The sequence below is a fragment of the Aulonocara stuartgranti genome, assembly GCF_965226115.1.
Source record: "Aulonocara stuartgranti genome assembly, chromosome: 1".
NCBI lineage: Eukaryota > Metazoa > Chordata > Actinopteri > Cichliformes > Cichlidae > Aulonocara > Aulonocara stuartgranti.
Genome location: NC_138939.1, coordinates 24,583,793 through 24,598,393, shown reverse-complemented (window position 1 = coordinate 24,598,393; position 14,601 = coordinate 24,583,793). Strand labels below are relative to the sequence as shown.

Below are 14,601 nucleotides of genomic sequence, written 5' to 3'. Positions count from 1 at the left end.
CACATGTGATACTTGTCTGCTCAGATGTGAAGTTACCTATTGATTCAAAGTATTTCCTGTTTTCTAAGTATGTTTTGAACCGGTTTAGTACAGTTCCTGAAAGACCTGTCCAGTTCTCCAGTCGTTTGAGTAATATGTTGTGGTCAACTGTATCAAATGCTGCACTGAGATCCAGTAAGACTAAGAATGATATTTTTCTACTGTCTGTATTCAGACATATGTCATTAAACACTTTGGTCAGAGCGGTTTCAGTGCTGTGGTTCTGTCTAAAACCTGACTGGAAGGCATCATAACAGTTATTCTGTTTTAAGAAGTAATTGAGCTGTTGAGAAACTGCTTTTTCAATGATCTTACTTAAAAATGGGAGGTTTGAGATCGGCCTGTAGTTGTTCATTTGTGTCTTGTCAAGATTGTCCTTTTTCAGTATAGGTTTAATTACAGCAGTTTTTAGTGATTCTGGAAACACACCTGATATTAAAGAAAAGTTGACGATCTGTAACAGGTCTGACTCCAAAGTCTTTGAGACCTTTTTTTGAGCTGCATGTTTCTTGTGAGATGTGGTTCTGTCTGTAAACCAGCTGATGAAAATGTGTGAAATTGTTTCAATATGTTGGACATTATGCAAGACATGTAAACGCTGCACAGGTTAAAAAAAAGTGCTATAAAAACTATATTATATGAATTATCTGTGAAATGTACCTCACTGGTATTATTTAAAATGACTGGAAGATATCTGAATATATTTACAGACCCTCTGTCCTCTGTTCTTGTGTTCACAGCTACACTCTCCGTGTGGTCGGAAACGGAATCAAAGCTCAGATCGCCAACCCCGAAGTCAAAGTGAAAGGAGCTGACCCCGTCATAAATCAGATCATTGACAAGCTCAAGCACATCAATCAGGTAAGAGCCGCCAGTGCTTTGTACATATTTACACAGGATTTTATGATTTCATCATTAAACGGGTCTCTCCCTTCCTTTAAAGTCGACATCCCCACCCCTCGTTCTGTCAGACATATGGGAACTGCCTCCTGAGGCAATCTGGTAATTCTCTGTGCTTCTCGGCACCTTTATGAGACATTACGGTAGGCGTCCTTTGTTAGCTGCTCGTAAAGCTGAAGGCCTCAACCTTTGATTCTCAACAAATTAATTCATTTATATCATCCTTCATATTACCGGTAAGCACTGGCTTATTGAAAACTATTCTCAAATGCAAAATCATTTCTAGGCAATGAATGGGAAAAAAAATCAATCATTACACGTTTAGAAACCCATTTGATCCGCTTTGTGTGTCCTTATATTTACACAATTCTTTTTCTGCTCTTTGTCAAAATCAATGTAGCTTTTCTATCACCCCCTCTGCTTTTATGCACGTTTGTGCTGCTGTGGCTCCTTTCAGTGCTGTTTACCTCTGACGATGATGAGATTAGAACAGTTTACGGGAGCACTCTCTCTTCTGCAGCTCCAATAACAGCTGCCATAGCTTCCCTTTGGGTTGTTCCACTGCAGCAGTGGCAGCTTCACATGTCTGTTGCTTTGGTTTCCCAAGTGGCAGGCTGAAGGCCAGGTCATCTCTCTTGACCTCATGCTGGCACCCCCTCTCTGACTAATTCACACCATCTGTGGGATGTCAGAACACATAAATCTATATCATAACCATTTGAGAGTCCCTGATCTGCCTCGTTGACATTCACTATGTATTTATCTTTTGGTGTGTGCCTTTTTGCTGCTGGCATCTTAAATGTGCTTCTTACCTTGTGGTTCTGTGAATGTTTTATTTAATGGAGAAAGACTCAGAAATTGTTTTTCTGCTGCCAAGTAAGTATGAAACGGATGATCAGCGGCTGAGCCTATATTATGCAGTCATTCATAATCCCCGGAGTTAATGTAACTTGAAATCCTATATGTAGCACACTCGGCTATTTTAGCACACTTTTTTGGTTTTTTTTTTGTCAGTCTGCTGTCTTTGACTCAGCCAGAATTAAAAACCAAACGATGATCAGCGTTTTGCTCATTGAATCCTCTGTATCTCTGTCAGTTTGCAAGATTGATCTTCAGTAATATCATCAACTTCATGACATATGGCTAAAGATTTGTGTCTAACGGTGGCACATTTGTTTTATGAAATCTTTATTTCATCAGCCAGTCTCATTAAGATTCTCTCTCGGGTGTCTGTTTTACAAGAGAGACCTAAGGATGAGAAGCATTCATAAGGAAACGATTATCAAACGGAACAACAACACAATAAACAGAAACATTGGCGACAGTTGCAAGAACCACGCTGTACTTTTGTCTTTGCAAAAACACACCGCTTAAATCTGCAGTCATTTTTGGCAGTAAATTGTTTTGGTCATTTGACTCCATTAAAAGTCAATTAAAAGTCAGAGTCTTAAAAATAGCCAGAATTAAGCACACTCTAACAGATCTGCATGTAGGAGTCATTTGAGCTAAGCACATTTAATCTTCAAATATGTTCATGTTTGAAATGTTGCAGAAATTTTTGGCTCTCTGTGCAGTGCATAAAAAAAATGGCATACATGTAGTTTGACACCGAGGCAGCACGATGGTCAGTGTTGCCTCGTAGTGAGAAGGTCCTGGGTTCGAAGCCAACATCTGTGTGGAGTTTGCATGTTGTACCCAAAGACATGCAGTTAGTGAGGTTAACTGGTGATTCTAACTTGCCCATAGGTGTGAATGTGAGTGCTGTTTGTCTCTCTGTGTGTTACGTTCCAGCCCCCTCCCTGCGATCCTGAATTGGATAAGTGGAAGAAAATGAATAGATAGTAAGAAAGCCTAAATAGACCTTAAGGGATCTCCAATTAAGGGATTAGATCACCTTTTGAAATCAATATACCGGGCAGCATCCATCTCTCATTGTAAAGAGGCAAAAGTGAAAGCAGAACTGGTGGTAGCCATGGGGTTCTGCAGCACTTTGATCGATACAAACAGCTATGTCTGCAATTTTTTTTCCACTGTGCAGAAAGCCAAATATTTTCAGCAACATTTCAAATATGAGTATATTTGAGGATTTGCTGTTTAGCTGCTTCAGATGACTCCTACATGCAGATCTAATTCGTTAGTTTACGTTTAATTTTGATTGTTTTTACAGTCTTACTGACTTTTAATTGACTGGTAATGTAGTCGTTGGCAGCTTCCCTAATTAAGCCAGTGAGTTGCCATCTTTTCCAGTTTTAGCTTCTACTGCATGCACATATATACCTACATGTTACATCACTGTTATGTTACCCCAGAGCAGGAAATCTGTGTGAAGTCAGTTGGTCTTACAGCATGTCACGTTGCTCAAACAGGCTTTTTGCAATGCCATTTGGAGGTCTGCTGCTCACGTTTCCCCTGGCCTTCCATGCAACCTTGTGAAAGTGCTGGGTGTTGTTTAAGGGGGTCTTCACTGCTGTCCTCAGGTTTTACCCCCAATTTACATACATAAGGAGAGGTGGGCCCAGAACAGACCCATACTGCCTAGAGTACTTTATATTTGGCAGTTTATAAACTGACCATAACTGTAGTTCAGGCCCGCCCGAAAGTCAAGTGAACCCTAACAACTGCAGTGCACCAGCTGATAACTGCTGATAATGCACATACAGTGGGGCAAAAAAGTATTTAGTCAGCCACCGATTGTGCAAGTTCCCCCACTTAAAATGATGACAGAGGTCAGTAATTTGCACCAGAGGTACACTTCAACTGTGAGAGACAGAATGTGAAAAAAAAATCCATGAATTCACATGGTAGGATTTGTAAAGAATTTATTCGTAAATTAGGGTGGAAAATAAGTATTTGGTCACCTCAAACAAGGAAAATCTCTGGCTCTCACAGACCTGTAACGTCTTCTGTAAGAAGCTTTTCTGTCCCCCACTCGTTACCTGTATGAATGGCTCCTGTTTGAACTCATCATCTGTATAAAAGACACCTGTCCACAGCCCCAAACAGTCAGACTCCAAACTCCGCCATGGCCAAGACCAAAGAGCTTTCGAAGGACACCAGGAAAAGTATTGTAGACCTGCACCAGACTGGGAAGAGTGAATCTACAATAGGCAAGCAGCTTGGTGTGAAAAAATCAACTGTGGGAGCAATCATCAGAAAATGGAAGACATACAAGACCACTGATAATCTCCCTCGATCTGGGGCTCCACGCAAGATCTCATCCCGTGGGGTCAAAATGATCATGAGAACGGTGAGCAAAGATCCCAGAACCACACGGGGGGACCTGGTGAATGACCTGCAGAGAGCTGGGACCAAAGTAACAAAGGTCACCATCAGTAACACACTACAACGGCAGGGAATCAAATCCCGCAGTGCCAGACGTGTTCCGCTGCTGAAGCCAGAGCATGTCCAGGCCCGTCTGAAGTTTGCCAGAGAGCACATGGATGATACAGCAGAGGATTGGGAGAATGTCATGTGGTCAGATGAAACCAAAGTAGAACTTTTTGGTATAAACTCAACTCGTCGTGTTTGGAGGAAGAAGAATACTGAGTTGCATCCCAAGAACACCATACCTACTGTGAAGCATGGGGGTGGAAACATCATGCTATGGGGCTGTTTTTCTGCCAAGGGGACAGGACGACTGATCCGTGTTAAGGACAGAATGAATGGGGCCATGTATCGTGAGATTTTGAGCCAAAACCTCCTTCCATCAGTGAGAACTTTGAAGATGAAACGAGGCTGGGTCTTCCAACATGACAATGATCCAAAACACACCGCCCGGGCAACAAAGGAGTGGCTCCGTAAGAAGCATTTGAAAGTCCTGGAGTGGCCTAGCCAGTCTCCAGACCTCAACCCCATAGAAAATCTGTGGCGGGAGTTGAAAGTCCGTGTTGCTCGGCGACAGCCCCAAAACATCACTGCTCTCGAGAAGATCTGCATGGAGGAATGGGCCAAAATACCAGCTACTGTGTGTGCAAACCTGGTAAAGACCTATAGTAAACGTTTGACCTCTGTTGTTGCCAACAAAGGTTATGTTACAAAGTATTGAGTTGTATTTTTGTTATTGACCAAATACTTATTTTCCACCCTGATTTACGAATAAATTCTTTACAAATCCTACCATGTGGATTCATGGATTTTTTTTTCACATTCTGTCTCTCACAGTTGAAGTGTACCTCTGGTGCAAATTACTGACCTCTGTCATCATTTTAGGTGGGGGAACTTGCACAATCAGTGGCTGACTAAATACTTTTTTGCCCCACTGTAGGCTTGTGGATCAGCTGATACCATTCTGTGCATCCAGCTGGCGAGTCTTATATGTTACTTATTTAAGCTGCTGAAAACCTTATGCTGCCCTCACGACACGTGACCATGTGAAGCTAGACAGCTAGCGAACAAAATAGAGGAGATCTTCCACACAAGGCTTGCCTTTCTTGCTTTTAATGAAGATCCTTTAAAGCCTTATCTCTCTCAAGGCTTCTCCTTGCTATTTCTCATTTGTAACTGAAACATACAGAAAATGAAAATAAATTGCTAGCTAACACACATCTTAATGACAAACTTACTGATTAGCCTAGCTTAACATGTGCGTTACATTAGCATCGCAGTTCACTCCATGTAAACACATATAAAAGTTATCTCTGAACATATTAATACTCACAAAGACGAACGTTTCCCAAGGTACAAGCGTGTAGGGCACTCTTAGCGTGTACATGAACTCGTTCACTCTTTTAATACTGCCGAAGCACTTTTCACGGCATTAACGGAGAAAATACGTCAAAGATGGGTTAATGATCAGAGCGCTCCCTCGCTCCCATTTCCACACATAGAATACAAAGATCACTTGTGATAACGATGTCTCACTCTGAGCAAATTACGAACCCATACATTTTAACTGTTTTTAGCATGAATCACTTATAATATTTCTTAACTTTGAACTTATTTATCACTTTGCTTATGTAACTTAATCAGACTATGCACTAACTACTGACTTTTGACCAAAAGGCATAACACTCCCCGCTTGATATACACACATTATATCACAATAAACATCAATACAACATATTCAAACATCATTTAGCATTGAAGAATATTCATTCAGTCTCTGCAAGCAAAACAACAATCTCTGAAACTGGTCTGAGAAACATTTTAACAGTCCCATCTTTTACAGTCCGCACTTCCACTTTTCGGACCTTCTTGTCGCTGCTGGGGAATGTTTTTACTATTAGTCCCATGGGCCATTCGTTCCTGCTGGCTTGGGGGTCCTTTAGCAGGACCACATCTCCTTGTTTGACATTAGGTCTAGTCTCTGTCCATTTTGCACGACTTTGTAAGGTGGACAAATATTCTCCTTTCCACCTTTTCCAAAAAGTGTCAGCGAGGAGTTGAACATGTTTCCATTGTTTCCCAAACAGCTGCCCTGATGAGAAGTTCCCAAGTGGGGCGGACACAGCACTCATCTTCTGCGTTAGTAGCACTGCTGGAGTGAGTACTGCAGGACTGTCAGGGTCGGTGGATATGGGAACAAGAGGCCTTGCATTAATAATTGCCATCACCTCGGCCATGAAGGTGCACAACACTTCATGAGTAAGACGTGTTTGTTCAGTTTGTAACAACATTGCATCCAGAATGCGCCTGGCAACGCCTATAAGGCGCTCCCACGAGCCTCCCATATGAGACGCATGAGGGGGATTGAAAGTCCAAACACACCCTCTCTCTTGCAGGTACTTTCCTACTGCTTTGTTTCCTGAGTTTAGGTCTAATTCCTTACAAGCGCCCACAAAATTCGTGCCTCTGTCCGAGCGCAGAAACTTGGCCGGGCCCCGAATAGAGAAGAGCCTTCTTAATGCATTGATAAAACTATCAGCAGACATAGTCTCTATCAGTTCGATATGCACAGCCCTAGTTGACATGCATGTGAATAACACAGCCCAACGTTTGTTCTGGGAACAACCACCTCTTGTACGACGCGTCACAATAGTCCATGGCCCAAATACATCTAGGCCTACAGTGGTAAAGGGTGGTTCAGGGGTGACTCGGTCTGCAGGCAAGTCTGCCATTTTCTGGATCTGCATTTTGCCTCGCAACTTGCGACATGTGACACACCGATGAATGACAGATGACACAAGCCGCTTCCCTCCAATTATCCAGTACCCAGCACCACGGATAGCTCCTTCAGTTATGTGTCTTCCTTGATGAGCCACTCGTTCATGATAGTGAGTTACAATTAGCATGGCGATGTGGCTGGTAGATGGGATAATCAGAGGGTGCTTTTCATTCTCTGTGAGATCGGCAGCGGAAAGACGTCCACCAACTCGTAAGAGACTGTCTTTGTCCACTACAGGATTGAGCTTTTTGAGTGCATCAAATATGCCACTGACCTTCCTTCCTTCTTTAATGTTTTCAAGCGTCCCTTTGTAAGCTTCTTGTTGGACGGCTCGAATAATGACTGCTTGGGCTCGGGTGAGTTCTTGGACGCTCGGTGTCTCACTGAAACCTTTCCATCCCCTTTGTCCACTTGTCTTTTGTGCAAAGGATGTAACTACATGAATGAGTCTGGCTATGACTCTGCAAAGAGTGATCCAGTTTGAGTACTTTTTGAAACGGCCAGAACCTAACTGTGGCTCTGCTACAGTAGTTTTCATTACTTTTATTTCCGGATGTATCTCTCTGTCTTTTTCAGGTTCGATGAGCGTGAAAGGACCGGTGTGTGGTTCTGTGTGTGGGTCAGAGTACAGAAAGGGTGGACCTGAGAACCAGGTAGTGTTCTGCAGGTCTGCTGCTGGAATGAACCAAGTGGCCTGGTCAGCTGGATTTAACTCACTTGGTACATAATGCCATTGACTCGGATGGGTGGATGCTCTAATGCGCGTAACCCTGTTGGCAACATACATGTAGAATCGTCTGGAGGTGTTGTGTATGTACCCCAACACAATCCTACTGTCTGTGTAAAAAGTCACATTGTCTACTTTAATGTCTAACTCGTCTCTGATGAGCTCAAACATTTCCACCGCGAGCACAGCAGCACATAGTTCCAGGCGTGGTACAGTGTGTGCGGGGCGGGGTGCGAGTTTAGACTTCCCCATCACAAACCCAGTATGACACTGTCCTTCACTGTCAACTGTACGCAGATAGACTACTGCACCTATAGCGACAGTGGAGGCATCACAGAAAATGCAAAGTTCTTTCACTTTCGTTGTGCTTAACGTACCTGGGCTGTAGCACCTTGGTATTTGGAGGTTCTCAAGGGCTTGCAAAGAGTCTTTCCGTAAGTCCCACCTCTCCTGTTTCTCAGGGGGTAAGAGTGTGTCCCAGTCTTTTCCATCAGATGACAGTTCCCTGAGTAATGCTTTGCCCTGCATTATTATGGGAGCAGCAAATCCCAAAGGGTCATAGAGGCTATTAACTGTCGACAATACTCCCCTCCGTTTGAATGGTTTGCTCTCATTTGACACCTGGTAAGTGAAGCTGACAGATTGTAGGTTCCAACAGAGTCCCAAGCTTCTCTGAACTGGAAGAGGGTCTACTCCTAGGTCTAAATCTTTCAGGTCCTTTGCACGATCCTCAACAGGGAAAGCTTCCATGACTTGACTGCAGTTTGATGCCACCTTGTGGAGGCGCAAGTTAGACTCTGCCAACATGTTTTGCGTTCTTGTGAGCAGGTTGATTGCTTCCTCTGGCGTGGCGACTGATGTGAGACCATCGTCAACATAAAACTGACGCTCAACAAACTGTCTTGCATCAGATCCGTGTTCTCGTTCTCCCTGCTGTGCTGCCTGTCTCATGCAGTAGATGGCAACAGCGGGTGACGGGCTGTTTCCAAGCACGTGGACCTTCATTCTAAACTCAACTATGCTCTTTGTAATGTCATTGTCCTCATACCACAGATAACGCAGATAATCTCTGTGGTCTTCGCGCACAACGAAGCAGTAAAACATTTGCTGCACATCGGCTGTCAGGGCTATGGGCTCTTTGCGGAAGCGCAACAGCACTCCCAATAGGGAGTTGTTCAAATCAGGTCCGCCAAGAAGCACTTGATTGAGCGAAATTCCGTCACATTCTGCACTTGAATCAAACACGACTCGTATTTGTTGTGGCTTCTGTGGGTGGTATACCCCAAACGTGGGCAGATACCAATGTTCTTTATTTAGTGGCAGAGGAGGGGCAGGCTCGGCTTGGTCGTTATCCAACATTTTCTGCATGAATTGGATGTAGTGATCTTTCATTTCTGGTCTCTTTTCCAAAGTCTTTCGGAGAGAGCAGAGGGGTTTTAGGGCTTGTTCTCGGTTGTCAGGGAGCCTCCTTCTCTGTGAGCGAAAGGGTAAAGGTGCAACCCAGCTGTTCTCTTGGTTTTGATAAACTTCACTGTCCATTATTGTCAGGAATGCTCTGTCGTCGATAGACATGGCTTGTTTGTTATCACCCTCAGATCTAACAAACACAGAGTGTCCCAAATCGTCTGTGATGCAGGTTGCATTCATAGTGACCCCATAATTCTCTTTAACGTGAATTGTGTTTGGGCAAGGCTCAAAATAGGATGCACGTCCATTATCTAAGGTGTGTGTTTTATAGACATTGACCTCTGACTGACTGTGCACTTTTCCTAGACACACCTCCCCCACAATAACCCAACCCAGGTCTAGCCTTTGGGCGTATGGTGCATCATTGGGTCCGTTGATTTGCTCACGTACCTTATGGACCCTGATGACGTCCCTTCCAAGGAGTAAAAGGATTGGGGCATGGTGGTCGACAGGTGGGATGTTATCTGTCACTGGAAGAAGATGTGGGTGATGCTGGGCAATCTCTGGAGAGGGTATTTCAGATCTATTGTCCGGCACAGAGTCACATTCAATTAAAGGGGGTAGCTGGATGTTGACTTCTCCATCCAAAGACTCGAGGAAGAAGTTTACAGCTCTCCTACCTGAGGTTTGTTCTCTGCCAGAGCAAGTCTTTAAGGTGTATGGAGTGGGTTTGGCATTGATTTTGAAAAGGCTGAAAAACTCTGACTTAACCAGTGACCTGTTGGACTGATCATCTATTACTGCGTACATTTTTATAGCTCTCTCTTTTTGGCCTGCGGGATACACTTTGACCAAACTGATCTTAGAACATGAACGTGGGCTATCACCTTGGCCACATACCTCTGTGCACTTCGACTCGACTGAAGGTGAGCTCTCGATTTGCTCTTCATTGTCGTGGTTTCCTGGTGTAGTACTCTTAGGGGCAAGAGTAGGACCAGGATGCATTGCAGATAAGTGTTTGAGGCTGTCACATTCAATACACTTAACCATTGCTTTACAGTTTTTTGCAATGTGTTGGACAGACCCACAGCATCTGTAGCATATGTGGTGCTCTTTGAGATAGGCTTGTCTTTCTTCAATAGGTTTGTCTCTAAAGAGCTTACACTTTTTGAGTGGATGTGGTTTTTTGTGGATTGGGCACTGGCGATCCGGTTCCTCCATTTTCTTTGGACTGAGATTATTCTGGTCCGGCTCTGCCGTAATGTCCATTTTGTGTGCTGACACAGTAGGTTTGCGACTATATGACCTCAGTTTTTCTGTGGGAGAAGGGACATGGGTGTTGGCCTTGGACATAGCAAAGCTTGGGTCATTCCTCATTTTCGCTTGCCGCTGGACAAATTGTGTGAAAACTGAGAAAGGAGGAAATGACACACTATGAGTCTCCTTGTACTGTGTTCCTACAGTTGTCCACTTTTCCTGTAGGTTGAAGGGAAGTTTTTCCACTATTTGCCTGACTCCTCTAGCTGTGTCCAGGTAAGCAAGTCCTGGGAGTGCACCATCTTGTTTAGCACACTGTAGCTCCAATAAGATGTCACTAAGTTCCTGCAGCTTAACATTGTCTTTATTTGTTAGTTTAGGAAAGTCCTCTACCTTTTTTAAGAGTGCGTCCTCAATAGCCTCAGGTGAGCCGTAGCACTCTTCAAGGCGTTGCCAGACCATCTTCGCACCTGCAGCAGGATTGAGGGTGTGTACAGCACGAATGCGCTTAGCCTGTTCGGATGATGTTGGACCCAACCATTTTGTTAGCAAGTCTAATTCCTCTCTTGGAGACAAATTTAGGTCTTTGGTTGCGCTGATGAATGAGGTTTTCCATGCCCAATAGTTTTCAGGTTTGTCATCAAATTGCAAAAGACCTGTGCTAACTAGTTCTTTGCGAATTAGGTATTTTGCAAACTGTTGCATTTCACTTGATTCAGGTACGCAGTTGTTAAGGTTGGGGGTGTGCTTTGTGGAGTTGGACCAGTACGTGTCGACTACACATGTGTTCACTGTTTGCTCCTGTTTCCTTTCTCTATTTACAGGTGGTGTTTTCGTCTGAGTGTTGGTTATAAAAGGATTAGTTATTTGTGTACTGTCTTGTGCATCTACTTCATTGCAATTTCCTTTAGGAGGCTGTGCTGGGTTGTGCTGAGTGTCTGGGTAGAGTAACTCACATTGTTGTTGAACATATTCGTTAGTGCGGTGCACTGTACTGATGGGCTCAGCTTCCTCACAAAGTTCTCCGTAGAGCTCCCCGCTCTGAATCTCTGCTTCTTCATAGGCTGAGGCCTCTGCTTCAGCTGCGGCTATTGCTTTTTGGCACTGGAGGACATGTAGATGAGCATCCAGTTCAGCTCTCTGTTTCATTGCATTAGCTTCCTTTTCAGCGAAGGCCAGTTGAGCTCGTGCTGCTTGAGCTTTGGCATAGGCCCTTGCAGCTGCAGAAGCTGTTGATGAGGATGTCCGTTGAGAACGCGATGTTCTGGATTGCTGCGACTTGGTGTCGAATGGCTGAGACCGTTGCTGCGTTGTAGCTGGTTGAGTGGCGACGTCTGGTTGCTGTTCACCACCGGCTGCTTCGTCTAGCTCTTCAGCAGCGTAGTCTTTTAGGTAATTTCTTCCTGAGCGTAGACTCATGTTGCTTAAAGTAGCTCTGTATGTTTGAACCCGCTGAGTAGGCGTCTTTTCCTTCGTCTTTTTACTATGCTGCCCTCACGACACGTGACCATGTGAAGCTAGACAGCTAGCGAACAAAATAGAGGAGATCTTCCACACAAGGCTTGCCTTTCTTGCTTTTAATGAAGATCCTTTAAAGCCTTATCTCTCTCAAGGCTTCTCCTTGCTATTTCTCATTTGTAACTGAAACATACAGAAAATGAAAATAAATTGCTAGCTAACACACATCTTAATGACAAACTTACTGATTAGCCTAGCTTAACACGTGCGTTACATTAGCATCGCAGTTCACTCCATGTAAACACATATAAAAGTTATCTCTGAACATATTAATACTCACAAAGACGAACGTTTCCCAAGGTACAAGCGTGTAGGGCACTCTTAGCGTGTACATGAACTCGTTCACTCTTTTAATACTGCCGAAGCACTTTTCACGGCATTAACGGAGAAAATACGTCAAAGATAGGTTAATGATCAGAGCGCTCCCTCGCTCCCATTTCCGCACATAGAATACAAAGATCACTTGTGATAACGATGTCTCACTCTGAGCAAATTACGAACCCATACATTTTAACTGTTTTTAGCATGAATCACTTATAATATTTCTTAACTTTGAACTTATTTATCACTTTGCTTATGTAACTTAATCAGACTATGCACTAACTACTGACTTTTGACCAAAAGGCATAACAAACCTACTTACCTTCCTGTGCAAGCTGCTTTGAAACCCACCTATGCCTGTTTTTGTTGATGCCTGCTGTATTCTTTGCTTTAGGGGTGTTTTTGCTGCTGTGCCGTCTATTTCAGGTTTTGTATACGCATATGGAAGGGAAAGTTGTGCTTTTCAGTCTCTTTCAGTTTAATCAAGACAGAACTGAAGTAGCGCTGGCTGCATTGATATTTAAAGACGTTGATTAATCAACTAATTTTTTCTGAGGAGTCTATTAAATGTTGTTAATGTTGTCTAAGTTTAACTGTTGGTATTTAAAGTACCAAAAAAGATGCTAAATACTGTGATTGATTTATAAAAATTATTTTGAGTTTTATGCTTTTTCCCTGTGAAATATACCAATGACTAATTGTTCAGTTTGTTTACATGGTGAAAAATGCTGGTTCTCTTCAGTTTCTTCCTCGTCTCTTTTCTCCTTTCTCTTCAAGTGTCACTTGTATTCTTCCTTATGCCGCGTTTTAAAAAGGAGAAAGTCTGCGACCTCATTTGTGGCATCACAAACAGTGATAAAAAGTGACACTTGGGCACAACACTGACATGTAGCTCATTATCACATTACTCTCTCATCTAAGAATCAAATCTTTGGCGTGTGAAGAAACTTACTGAGGTACATCTGATTTTCAGGAACTGCACACAATGTGAGGTGTCATTTCAGAGTCACAGTTTTTTTTCTGTTGTTTTTGAATAATAATCTGTCTTTGTACGATCTTACATTTCAGACAAAATCCCTGGAACAATAAAAATAAGAGTTCTGTGAAAAGTTAGTTATTTCAATTATATTTGAATATCTAACGTGCTAGTATTTGGAATAAACTAAATTAAAAGACATATAACACAGACTTGGTGGCTGCTGGCTGTTTTTAAACAAAGCCAGTTGTTAAATTACTGAAATAAATACATTTACAGAACTTACTCAATAAAATTAGCGTGAACTTTGATCAATTTTATTCCAAAGCAACTTTGCAACATGCAGTGATGCTGTACACAAAGTAATGTCCAAAGCGAGGGTGTCAAACATAAGGTCCAGGGAACAGAAGCAGCCTGGCACAGACTCCAATCTGCCTTTGGAAAATATGACAGGGAGCGTAAATAATTTGGGCATTCATACTATAGCACAGTAATTAAAAAAACAGATAAACTATTAAATAACAGAAAAGTTCCTGCTCTCTCTATGACAATATAAGCTTCTGTTTTTTGTTTGTTTTGTTTTTTTACAAGGGGTCCAAAAAATGGACATTTCCTGTGAATTTACAGAAACTTTCTGTTTATAATTACAGGACGTTCTGGGCAATGAGCTATGTGATTTTTTTTTTTTTCTGTAATTTTACACATTTTTTTAAAATTGAAGCCCAAAGAGTCACGCTGACAGATTTCTTTCTTTTACCGTAGCAGAGTTTCTATATCACATGGAAAATCTAGGACAATTAAACTATCTCAGAGATTAAATGTGCAGTTCAACAGGGGAATTAAACTGCACATTTGAAAGGGGAGTGTCAGTTGTCTGGCCCACTTAAGATCAAAGTGGGCTGTATGTGGATCTTGATATGAAAGAAACCATCTATGTCCACTGTGAACGACCATCTTTGAACAGAGGCGATGGTTTACGACACCAACTGTCTGCCATCTATAATCCAGTTTTGAGATCCCTTCCCAGACGCCTTAACGCCCACCCACATCCTGGGCCTTTTGACCTCAGTAAATCACACGATAGGATGGGGCTAGTTTCACAGTGGGTTAACCCGAAACCTTGGCTGATTGTAACCTACAGCCATTTTCACACCTTGGCTCGTGTAATTAGGTAGAGGATCAATAGGGGGTCCATGTCCCTCTTGGGGGGACACTGGAATAGAGCTTAAATCTGGGACTCTTCCTCATTTGACCCTAGAACTGAAGAAGCTTCTTGGATGAGAGTTGAAACATCTTCAAGCAACTTAAAGAAGTCCAGAGGCTTTTCTTTCCAAGCTCCTTAGACCTCTTCAT

At 42.9% G+C, this 14,601-nt stretch overlaps 2 protein-coding genes across 2 annotated transcripts in view; one reads left to right on the top strand and one right to left on the bottom strand.

The window, feature by feature from the left end:
* The window catches only part of gpc5a (glypican 5a), a 156,529-nt gene that overhangs the window by 71,230 nt on the left and 70,698 nt on the right, over positions 1-14,601 (top strand). The window contains exon 7 of the mRNA XM_082539568.1: positions 780-900. Within this exon, the coding sequence (XP_082395694.1) occupies positions 780-900 (121 nt within the window). The remainder of the gene's footprint in view (positions 1-779; positions 901-14,601) is intronic.
* Positions 5,291-11,665, bottom strand: LOC309710186 (uncharacterized protein). The gene is made up of 2 exons (XM_082539442.1): positions 5,597-11,665; positions 5,291-5,439 (listed from the first exon to the last, which is right to left on the bottom strand). The coding sequence occupies exon 1, from the start codon at positions 11,580-11,582 to the stop codon at positions 6,030-6,032; it is 5,553 nt and encodes a 1,850-aa protein (XP_082395568.1). The 5' UTR covers positions 11,583-11,665; the 3' UTR covers positions 5,291-5,439; positions 5,597-6,029.

Coding starts and splice junctions, on each gene's coding strand:
- LOC309710186 (XM_082539442.1), bottom strand. CDS start 11,582: ATGAAACAGAGAGCTGAACTGGATGCTCATCTACATGTCCTCCAGTGC.